We start from the raw sequence: 12672 nt of genomic DNA on the forward strand, positions 1-12672 counted from the left end.
TATGAATAAAATTAATAAATCTTCAAAAAGAAATACATATATTATAAAAAAATAAAATAAAATGTGTAAAACTAATTTCTTGTTACTGCACTATGGTAAAACTTCACTTTTCTCATATAATACTGATTTTTCCCCTAAACATTCCTTTATTAAAAGAAAGGTAAGTTTACATCCTTAATTAGCACATCTATGAAGAAATTTAAAAATTAAAAGACTAAAGAGTAATATTAACTTATAATTTTAGAAATATTAATTTTAAAATTTTTTAAATTTTTTCAATCTTTTTCTTCAAAGAGCTGGAGACTGAACCCAGTACCTTGCTTGCATTCGATAGGCAAGCTAAATCCACAGACTAAGTTTTTAATGTTTTCAAAAGAGTAACACCATTGTAAAATGATGACCTCAAATGTGTGTTATCAGAAAGTAATTCAAACTCTTGGAGGGTGTTCTCAAATATGTCATTCTTATATTTGAATGGATATATTGGTTTAATACAATGAGAAAAGAAAAGGAGACATTTATTCTATTTAGAATCTTTGATCACTTTATACAACATTAGTAATTCCTTTATCCATATCTGGTTGTAAATGGGGTTTTACATTGAGGGCTAACCTATTCCTGTCCTTCAATGTATCATAGATGTGATCCCCCCCCAACACCGGCTAATGATGGCAGAATTTTACACATGACCCAACACAAAAAGAAGAGATATATGCTACATGAAGGAAACTGATAAGCAACCCATTAATCTGCCTTATAATCCACATCAGTGACTGTGACTCTGAAGCTACGGAGCCAGTGATGACGGGCGGGCTAACCTGGACCAACCACAGCAGGGGTAGGGCTCCTGTGTCTAGCACGATTTTCCCTACGCAGCTGCCACACCACCGTTCCTCCACCATTTACTCCTTAACTCAAAACTCAGCTCAGTTACTGAGTGCATGCCAACCCATGCAAGGCCCTGAAGATGAAACGTCCCTGACTTCGTTTGGCGAAGTAAAACAGAGGAGCCGACATGAGGTGTTGGTTAGAAATGTACCAACCACTTGATACGTGAACGTGATCTGAGTGTGAAGCTCAGGAAGGACAGCCTTGAAAGGGGGTATGTAACCCACTCAGGATGGGGAGCATGCTGAGGCCTGCCAGTGAAAGCTACACATCCTGACAGTCAGATATGCAAATGAGTAAACAGAGTCAGATCAGGGGAGGCCTTATCTATCTCAGTGTTGTGTGACCCATGGGACTCCAAATAATTTATTCTATTTTATTTCATGTGTGATGTGAAAGATTCCATATGGCTATTGTCAAGTGTACAGCACAGTGTTGCTGAGTGTCTTCACATGAGTTTATAACCATCCTCACATCTGTCTTCAAAACTTTCGTGCCCAAACTAACATCTTCTGCCTATTGTTCAATAGCTGCCCTGAGCTCCTTAAAACTAGCCTTCTCCTTTCTGTCTATAAATTTGCCAGCTTGGGGTACTTTGACAAAACACTCAATATGTGCCTCTTTTTTACTTAATATCTTCAATATGTACTTGTGCTGCCCTCTATACAATAATTTCATTCAACTCTGTTCTAAGCATACAACTCCAGCGAATGCATACTATTAATGTACTGTGCAGCTATAAAACATACACAAAAATAAATATTTTCAGAGTACAAGGCTAAAAAGGTTCACTTTGTTTATCTTTCACACCATGGATGGTCTTGAAAACCCCAGAAATGTTTTTGCCCCTCTGGAACTAATTATCAACTGCCATAGAAAACAGAAAAACAAAAAGAATCTTGTGAAAAGAGCAGTGTGGACTAACATTCTGGCTCAGTTTTGCACACAAGTCCTTGCCCACTTGTGTACTATATAGTTAGTGCTGATCAGCAGCTAAGACTAGCTCAGTTATTTTATTATATACATACATTCATACATACATACATACATACATACACACAGAGAGACATACACAGACACAGACACACACACACACACACACACACACACACACACACACAGAGCAAGAACCTTCCCCTAATGAATAAAGGTTTCAGGGGACGGTGGGACTTCAGGCCAGGCTGGGCACCAGAAGTCCCACACAGATCTCAGGTCAGAGATGGGAGTAGCTTCTGCCACTTCTGCTGCTGGGTCCAGCTTGTACCTGTTTCCACTGCTGCCACGAGGTGCCGGGCCAGGCTGAACCAAGCCAGCGTGAGGCTTCAGCACAGGGTGCAAGAGGCTTCAGGAGAGGAAATCTCTTTCCAAGTGGCAGTGTTAACAGCTCTTATAACAAAAGCTCTCAGATGATGGAATGATTCTTGCACACCTTTACTCTTAAGCAAAACCCGCCATATATATATGTATATGTATATATACAGTTTTGAATGGTCCAGAGTCTGACAACCAGTACTTCTTATTGGCTTGGCCTGAGGGCTTGGGAAGACCTTGTCTACATATTTGGGGGCGGTCCTGCTTCTGCCTGGAGCTTATGTCACCTGTGGTCATGTCTACCTGCAGAGAAGGGACTTGGTGTGGCCGGGGAGGGGGTGAACTGTGGTGTGGGTTGTGTGAAGGGGCCTGTTTTTTTCAGGAAACTAGAAGTCACTGTGTCACTTTATGTTCCTGGGACTTGACTTATTTCAACTGAAAACCAGGGTACTCTTTACCACCCACCTGCCCTGCAGGGGACCAATCACTGACTGAGGAGTAGGCTGGAATTATAACTTAGAGTAGCTTACCAATCAGAATAGTTATTGTTGTTACCTGCTAATTCTAAACCAAGATTGCATGGTGTTTTTCTTCGTGCGGTGACTCAGATGAGTTCAAGAGAAAGATATGGTGGTGGACACACCAAGCCACAGGAATTTAGTGAGTTAGGTGGAGAGGTGTGAGAGCTCAGGCCAGAGAATCTGCCTCAGTGAGAACACCCCACTAGTGCCATGTGGTCTGCTGGTGCCGGCATATATATCCATATATATATGGAATAAAGTTTATTTAGGACATGGGGAGGGGAGTTGAGGGAGTAGAAAAAGAGAAAGGCAAAGAGAGAGAGACAGAGACAGAGAGAGGAGGGGAAGGGAGAGGGAGAGAGGAAGAGAAAAAGAGAGGAAGAGAAGGAGAGAGGGGGAGGGGGAGAGACAGGGCAGAGAGGGAAGAGGGTAAGAGCTTGATATTATATTTTTAGACGAGGTTATTCTAGTTATTCTAGAAAGTGCTGACTTCATTCAAACATCTTCCTAATTTACATACACATAAAACATTTTTTGGAAAGCATAAAATGATACACTCCTCCAATCTACTTGCACAGGGATTGCCTAAAGATGGCAGTAAACATCCTTGTAAAACAGGATCTGAGGGCTTTTGAATATTTTTCAAAACATTGTCAAGATGGGTCAATCCATTAAGTAAAAAAAAGAAAGAAAGAAAGAAAACAGATATGACTACTAAAGGCTAAGGAAAGAACAATGAAGAATGCAGCTTGTTCACACACGCACGCACACACACACACACACACACACACACACACACATACATGTGCACACACAGGATTCTGGAAGAACCGATCCCACCTTTTACTGGCTATACAACCACATGTAAGGCACTTTCACTCCTATGAACCTTGGTTTCGTCATTTGTGAACAGATGACATGAACTTCTTTGCAGAGCCGTAAAGACTACAACATAACCTGATGAAGCCAAGTGACAGACACCAAGGTTCAGCTGGTGTCTGGGTACCTGCCATTTATTAATTCTCAAACGAGGAAGTCAGTATTGGGCTACTGCCTTGTTTCAAGTCATAGAACACACTTCATCACTCTGGAATGCCCCGCCCATTTCCAAATAGCTTCATATTTCACTGTTTTGTTCTGTGCCCATCACAAGCCACATTAGAGGTAAAATTCAACTTTGTCTCACCACAGCTTCGGTATTGCTTGATGTGTACGTTTGATGTCACAGGGCTGCTAAGGGGTGGAGGTTAGGATTTTATTTTCTCCTTCAATTAGTTGATTTCTATTATCTTTTCCTTGCTACAGAAAAACAAAAAAAAGTAGTTGTCAAAAGCTGACTACTATTAGATATTAGAAAAATGGAATTATAGAGGTATGCCAACCATGAAAATTGATACACTTGCAGTTAGCCATTGAATATTTTAAAATAATTAAATGGGCAACAATGGAGCTGGGTGTGTGCCAAATGTCAGGCATCCCTTAACTGCTGAAGTAGGTATAAGTCTCTGCTCCCAAAAAGAATTATATACAAACGGGAAACAGGGGTAGAAAATATGATAATATAATTTTAGACATTCAGAAGTAAGGACCACTAAAGAAGAAGAGGCCCCCCCTCATACACACAAACACACACACACACACACACACACACACACACACACACACACACACACACACACAGGCGATTTGCTGCATTGATTATTCTGGGCTGAAGGTGCCTGGGAAGGGCAGATACAGGAAGTGCTCTCTACCTTTTCTTGTTCACTCTAATAGCAAAGAATAAATTTCCTCCAGGAAAGGGCCTGCATGGATCAGGAAAACTAGACCTCCCATCACTGTAGATGCACAGTCGACACCCAGATGAATCTGCCCCTCAACTCTTCTTGAAATGGCCCAGAGCCTCCCTTCGTTTTCCCTGTATACTATGTCCTACTTTCTTCCTCAATTTTGCCAGAGGCCCAGACCCTCGTCCTGCTTTTCAACATTACACAACTCCAGGTCCAGCTGTTTCTTTGGGATTTTTTTTTCCTATCAAGTGCTTTGTGCTACATAAAACAGATTTCAAACAAAATGTGTAGCTTTGTCCTAGCTAATCTGTCCTTTGTCATTTCATGTCCCATTCACCATTTCATAGACTCAAAGAAGGTAGAAGAAAAGTCCTCTCTTTCTGTTTCACTATAGGCAGGGTTTCTGGGGAAGGATTGTGAAGGGTGGACAGAGACCTCAGTGAGTGGGAAGGAACTTTTAGCTTGAGCATAGGGCTGCTTTTCAGCCAGGAAGCATGCTCAAGTTGCTTGTATTTGTGCCAGAGAATTCCGGGTTCTAATTCTTCAAGGGGCTCACTCTTTGCCCCGGAGGAAAACCAGGTCAGCGCTGAGAGGCAAAGGACATCTTCAATCAACCACTTCAGAAGCAAAATTCCTGCACAGTCACTTGTGGTTTTGTTTGTTTCTTGTACTGACATTAGAGACTTAACATCAAGAAACATGCAGGGAAAAACAATTTCACATCCAGACCTTTAGACCAGCAGCTAGGCGGGTGGTCTTTTAGCTTCCTCAAGGCACAAGGGAGGCGAGAGAGCCCAGTTCCTTATGGTGGCCTCAGTGTAGGTATCCAAGAATTGTTCTGCTCTAATGCACTTAGGAACTGGTCTGGGCAGCCTTGGACAAGAACCTTTAATCACAGTGGTCAGTTTTCCTGCTGCATTAGTTTTCAACTCGACGAGTTTGTAGAACTGCTGGCTTCTTGAGATCCATAGTGATTGTTTATTTGTTTGCTTTATTTTGCTCTCTTTTGTGAGACAACATCTCTTTATGTCACCCTGGCTGTCTGAGAACAGCCATATAGACCAGGCTGGGCTTGAACTCATAGAAGTTTGCTAGGATCAAAGGTGTGCCCCCACACCCAGCTGCCTGCACCCTACTTATTTGTGATTGTGTTTTATTCTCCACCTTTGCTATAGAGTAGGTCTTTCAGCTCTCCAGATACATGTTGTGTTTTATTGAGATGAAAATAAAGGATAACAGATGTAAAATGGAAAAAGAAGCTTTGCAGTGCTCGATGAAGCACAAGACAGAGATCATGCCTGGCCTAACCTTTTGGTTTTAGTCCCTGAAGAAACAGCAACAACAAAAATTATATTAGAAGCAGCAACACTGGCAAGGACACAATGTGAAAGAAAGAATGAGTGTTTCAAAGTAAAACCAACCAGTCGAGCTTTGTCTCTATAGTAGAAGGATGTTACTGCACAATGAAAGGAAATGCCAAATTGCTTTAACTCATTATCAGGAAGTATTTGGTGAGCTAATTACCGACTATATTCTGTTCTAAGATGCTGAAATCGCCTATGTTCCAACCAAAGCTTTACCATCTATGTGTTCCCACTACAAAGCCAGAACTGCAAAGATTTAGGGTTAGGCAGTGGTGTGTGGAAGGAAGTCCCTTGCGGGCACAAGTTCAGGTAGGTGATGGGTCTCCTGTTTATCCCTTCCCTCTTCTGCTCTTCCTTCTTAGTCTTGAAGACCCAGCACAGAAGGAAGATCACATCCAGAAGGTAGATCACAGCCCCAAATGCATGCCTGTCTTCCACTAGCTACCTGGTTCAAGGGTCCAGATGCTTCCGGTATGGCATGTCTACAGATCTAAAGGTTATAAACAGAGTAAGCTGAATGAAACGGAGCTGTTAAATGAAGTGTACTTTTGACAAAGCTACCTTCATAACTATCTGAAGGCCAAGTTCAAACTTTGAATTTCTCAAATTCCTAAGAAGGTCACACCAAAATTTGGCTCAGTGCTGGGGCACACTCACTCCTACCTAGCCTTAAGGCTTGTAAAGCTATTTCCCCCTACTAGGTCTCCCTTCTACAAAGGGAGCCCTTTTCATGGTATAAACACTCCAGTTTGTTAAATACAAGAAAATTTCTATAACCAGTTATCCCTCAGGCCTAAAAGTATGGTCAGATGAAGTCCACCCTTAGGAGAACAGGATAGGAACTGGCTAGAGCCAACATTGAAGCCCATATAACTGAAAATTCTGAAATTCCAAATACAAATGGGAGAATAAGGTGGCTCAACAGCCAGTAAGCTTGACTTTAAGGACTTTCCATCTACAGGTTAGGAGAGGGCAGCCAGAGATAGTCCAGAGCTTCACTAGAGGCTAGCTTTTGCCTGGTTTTAGCCAAGGGTCCATCTACTCTTCCCAGGACACCAGTGCCTACAAAAGTACTAATGTTGATATGGTGGTGGCAGCTAGGAAAAAAGACTCTTATACTGGGCCTTCTTAATCTCCTATATTAGCAGAGACAAAGATGAACGTTGATCGAGTTCCTCTCTTACTGGTTGATATGTACTTTTGCCTCCTTCCTCCCTTCCTTCTCCCCTGCCCCCTTTCTCTCCCCTTTTGGTCACTCAACCTCTTCACTTAATTCCACATTTTATGCACTGATAAAATTCTACCTTTTTTGCATAAGGAAAACACACACACACACACACACACACACACACAACCCAACATAATGCCTTCTACCTTTAGGAAACTTTTTTAAAAAGAAAGGAAGCCACCCCAGGTCAGCACAGGAGTGACTTTGCCCACCTCACTGTGGTTATGTAGAAGTTACCAATTCTTTGGTTCACTCTGTAAAACAAATAGCTTTTCTAAAGACTGAAAGACACCTTTGCTCTTTAGGAAACAAAAGAAGGAGAATTGTAATGTGCTTTGGTTTGGCTTTTATGCATGACTGAGACAGAAACTACTGAAGCAGTTAGGCTTTTTGTTTTAAAGGTTTGTCCTTCAAACAATTTCACACCTATTTTTTGCAGGTGTCATGTTACTGGTTCTGTAGTTTTCTCTTCAGCCAAAGGTGTTTGGAGGCAGGAGAAAGGATCAGACACGAACAGAACGACAAAGGCCCCAGCTTAGAAACACAGCAAGTTGAGCCTTTATCATATCCTTCACTAGGAACAAAACAATCACTCAGTCATCCAGTGTGGACTGCTCCCACTCACTGACATGGACTCCACATTCTTTAAAGGCACCGCACATTAAATGGGCTCTTAATTAGTCCAAGTCCAACTTCTTGGTTGAGTCCTATGTCCTCTTATTTTGCAATCTGTTACTGTGTTTGAAGTGTGTGCCTTGGAGCAATTTGTTTTTAACAGGAGTACCAACACTTAGGGCTTATGAGAAAGCCTACCAGTTCTTTCTCATCTGCAAAAGGAATAAGATGAAATAAATGCAGAAGGGGGATAAGATGCAATCGTCCTGTTAAGAGTAGTTTTGACCTCTGTTATCAATGACGTTTTATCTACTTGCTCCTGTTCTTAGTGAATTCTTCTTTAGTGAAAATATCTACCAACTAAATAATTAACTAGAAGGTGTAAACAAACTGCAAAAGAGGTGACCCACCCACCGCCAGTCAGTTCTAGCTTCTGTAAGATATATAAAATGACTGTGTATCCTAAAGCTTTTGTTCCTCACCACATTACTGGCTGGGAAGTCCAAGGTTAAGGTCCCAGCAGACAAAGTTTCTGTTGAGGGCCTACTTCCTGGTTTACAGGCATCCCTACCAGTGTCAGCAGAGAGAGAAACAAGCCCTTGAGTGTCTTTCAAAGCCACCAATTCCATTCATGAGGTTTCTTGTTTAGGATCTAATTACTTCCCAAAGGCCTCATTTCCAAATACCACAATTTTGGGGATTCAGTATTACTGTGTAAATCTGGGGATGTGTGTAAAAACATGTGGTCCAAGGTGTGGAAACAGCATCTGTAACATAGGTCATTATGGTTTCAGACAAGACTGCTAAATCTTAGTCACTAATGTTTTCATAAAGAGCTTAAACAGTGCAGGACTATCTCAAGTACACACACATACATATCTGTGTATTCTACTGGTGGATAGCTACATATGCAAATATACATGCATTCATACATACGTGCATACATAAAAATCAAGTCATGCTTAACTCAAATAAGGTTACACATGAAATCCAAAGTTTTCACCATTCAGCCTTCACACTCTCCCCGTGTGCTTCTTCCCTAAGGCACTCAGTAGAATGGCAATCATGAGCTAACTTGAAAGGTGCTGGGACACGGTTGTAATGAACGGGGTGATCTGAGATCACTGTACTCTAGGAGGCAGAGTAAGGAAGGAGATAGAACACCACTAAAATGTAGTCATGTGTACAATTCTGTACATTCGTCTCACTGCTGTTTTATTTTAATAAACAATTACGCTCATTGCTGCACATGTGGGCTCTCCCAGATGAAGGAAACCCACATGTAAGTTTTGTTTTCAGGCATCGGTGTCTGCTCACATCCTTTCCCTGCATGGGCCAGATCATGTGTTCTATTGATTACCGAGTACTTGTTTACAGTGTGCTGGCCCTGGCTCTGTATGCAGAAGAAATGGAACAGTTAACAACGGAAGTCTCTTTCATGAATGGGTGGGGTGAGAGATTGGAGGGGGAATGAGAGTCAATCATAAGCAATAAGGAAGAAAAATATTGCAGATGAAGCGCAGTGCCGAGGCAGAAATACCGTTTTCCATCTGTGCTCTCTTCCTGCCTCCAGCTTATCACGTCTTAACTACATAGTAACCCCTCCACCGGTGACTGCTGGGAATCCTTGATCCATACCCTACTTCTATCAAGCCACATGTCTGCATCATTTAGTTTGCTTTACTTCTCTTTCCCAAGTAGACCATAGCATGTTCTTTAATGATATTAAACTTGAGACTTCTGGCACATGGGCTGATTTTGTTCAACGTTAACCCCTAAGACACAACATATTGACGGCAAGGTCATTCAAAGGTCATTTCTACTGCACTGATCCTGTAGCTCATATACAAAGCACCACTTTTTAAAAAATTATTATTGCAATTTAAAGTTCACTCTGCTAAAATTTTATTTTAGCATAGTAAGAAAAAATTTAAAAACAACAGGTAGACCGTCTAGTATGGATTGAAAGACAAGCTCACGGACACTGAAGAAAGATCTGCTTTTCAGAACCAAAGAGCTGGCCTCTGTACAGACTAGACAGAACAGCGAGTTACTCAGATAACAACACAGTACTAAAACTGACCCACTGACTGAGCCTAGAACTGTAGGAGTTCTAGAAATTCCAGCCTTCGAAAGCATTTTGACCTTTAGCTGGCTTTGGATCATCTTTCTGGGGCTCTAACCAATCTAGGTCACCTTTTTGTAATGCTTCCTGGAGGCTACCAATTCCCACTAAAATGGACGCAAAACCTTTGATATTTCAATAAGACAGAGATGCAGAAGTCATCTGACCATAGCCCACTGTACGCATTGAACCAAGCAGGTAGCAAACCCCAAGAGCTGACTGCCTTGACCCTTGTGGCAAAAAGACCGTCCATTGTGCCTAAGCACCTGTTGTAAACTCATCCTAAAAGCTCCCCTTGGCCATTAGAACTCAGATTTAGGTTTTTCTGGGTTACGCCTAAACATGTTTTTCCCCTCAGGAGCCCAGCTAAGTTACAGCTCCAATGTCAATGTGACATCTAAGTACATTCCTAGTGTTTTGTTTTTTTTCCCAAGTACTTCTAGGAACATGGGTGAACTCTGAGACCTTCTATTTTTAGAGACAAAGTCTGGCAAAACAGGGAAAGCTCACAGACCAAATTCAGGCAGCCTAGGAGCTTCTGTAAAGAAGCTAACAAATGACTACTGTGTTTGTAAGTTCCAAAATTATTTAGAATTTATTTTGCTGGTGAAAAATCTGAAGCAGCAAGACACTGTATTAGTGAGACTGATAGAAATAAAAAACATTGCTGGAAATAATGTGATGGGCTCCTGGATACCTGTGTGTTGTATCCTTATCAAGAAACAAAAGGAGGCAGAAAAAAAAATAAGGTGTATACGTTTGAATGAATAGTCAGCCTGGCCTATATCTTAGTAGGGCAACCATTATTCTTAAACTTGAAAATGACTGCTATTATTATTTATTGAGCATATAATATCTGTCCACTAAGGCACTAGAGGTTTGGGTCATTATCTAATTCAATCCATCACTATATGGTAAATATCATAGTCTTACATTCAAAAGTACGGAAATTGGGGTGCATATATCTTAAGCAATTCTCTCCAAGGTCTTGTTCGTAGTAAATTGAAAAGTCAAAATTGGATACCAAGTGCTGCGGATGACTAGTTTTCATTCTTTCCAACGTGGCCTTGAAGGAAGTTAAATTCAAAGATCAAATACCATTTCTTCCTCACTAAAAATAACTTAAAGGAGAAAGACCGAAACTGCAATTTAGTGTCAAACCATGAAGGATATTTAAAAAGTATTCCACCCTAGTTAGAGTTTCAAAACATTCCATTTAAATGCATTTAAGTTGAATAATTTGCATAGCCAAGCCTAAGCTTGTTTCTGAGGAAAGTATTCTGCCAACATGTATGCCCCCTTGGTCTTTTAAGGCCATTGCCATTTCAAAGTCTACAGTGACAAGTCACAATGGGATGAGGGGAGCTCATTAGCTTTGTATACTAAACAGGAAAGACAGGATCTGGGAGGTTGACATGGCAGGTGCAGCAGTGGAGATAAACCCCGCCCACTATCACACTAAAATCAAGATTTATTGGAGCAAACGACCTTTGGGGAAAGGGTAGTGGGAAGGAGATGGAAATCCAGGGCCAGAGATGAAAGATGTGTTCCAGTAACTGTGCCAGATTATCCTCCCGTGTCACAAAACAAAGTGGTTCGTTCCTCAATCGTCAGTGAATCTGAGTGTGTGTGCAACAGCTGTGACCTGTCTGGATGCCATTTAGTCCACTCCAAGGGCACTGTCACTTAAGTGAGTCTCAGGAATTCCTTCAGAGCACCCCTGACTAATATTACTCACTTTCTACAGACATGAGTACAGTTTCACATCCCTGTGTAACCTCAGCCACGGTTCAGTTTCCTAGCTGGATCTCATGGGATTGTAGCCCGGAGCCACCTACCGGGATAAACCGCCTTTTGTACATTTTAAATCACGAGTGTACCAGCCCTTCCCCCCCTTTTGAACTTGAATCAGGGAAGGAAAAGGAACAAGGAAGGTAGAGAGAGAAAAAAATATTACTCTCACTGGAGAAAACTGGAGGGTATTAAGAAAAATTCAGAGGTGGCTCTTTAACCACTGGTCATATAAAAATCTCCTCTGGATCTCACGAGTCCCTTTTCCCTCCTTTTTCTTGTTTTCTAAGAAGGGAAGGTTGTGTTTGATTTTCTCTTATGCATTAAATGTCCCTGCAAATGGGAACGAGCCCAAACCAGAGCTGGACAGAGAAGCCACCTGGGGTAGCCTCTTCCTCTTGGATTTACCTTGTAGTTTCTGGTTGTATTCGGTCCTGTCAGACTGGCTCCTCCTCAAGGAGCCAGAGTGGTCCTCAGAAACACTGCTGTCCACCACAGTATCTGTCTTCCTCCTCTCCAGCATATACAGCCTGGATCTTAAGAAGGCCAAGTTTTTCCTCTTGCTTCCCATGGTTTCCTTCCCCGCGGCTTCTCTGGGCTCCATCTAAGGCAAAGAGACCAAGTTCTGAGGTTTGCAGGCAAGGGCAGGTTGCTTAAGTGTCTCAGGGTGCACCTCAGCATCTATCTGCCCCTTCTAGCTACTCGGCTTCAAGGCAGGGTTACCTGACTGTGACTGCTACCTGGAGTCCCCAAGCTCCACCCCTATGAGGTCATTTTCTTTTATACCTACAATCCAACAGGGGAAGTTGCCACCTGTTACCTGAGAGACCTGCAGCATTGAGTTAGGCAAAGCAGGGACTCTAATGTCACATGCTACTGAAGCAAACAAAAAATCTCATTGTGTGGGGCAAGGGCTGGGGGGTGGGGAAAGGGAAAGTACGCAAGGTGAGACGGGGCTGAGGGAAGGGAAGGGCACATTGGCTCAACCTGAAGCCTGTGGGTTGAATGTGTGCCCATGGGGCGTGTGCTGGTGCACTCTGTG

General features: G+C 42.1%; 1 protein-coding gene across 1 annotated transcript in view; it reads right to left on the reverse strand.

Moving 5' to 3' along the window:
- ARHGEF38 (Rho guanine nucleotide exchange factor 38) overlaps positions 1-12234 on the reverse strand; it is a gene marked incomplete at both ends in the record, with an annotated part of 106005 nt that extends 93771 nt beyond the window's left edge. Inside the window, one exon of the mRNA XM_080916465.1 lies at positions 12039-12234. Coding sequence (XP_080772591.1) covers positions 12039-12234 — 196 coding nt within the window. The remainder of the gene's footprint in view (positions 1-12038) is intronic.
- Between the last annotated feature and the right edge of the window lie 438 nt (positions 12235-12672).

Source organism: Micromys minutus, assembly GCF_963924665.1.
Source record: "Micromys minutus genome assembly, chromosome: 4".
NCBI classification, from domain to species: Eukaryota; Metazoa; Chordata; class Mammalia; order Rodentia; family Muridae; genus Micromys; species Micromys minutus.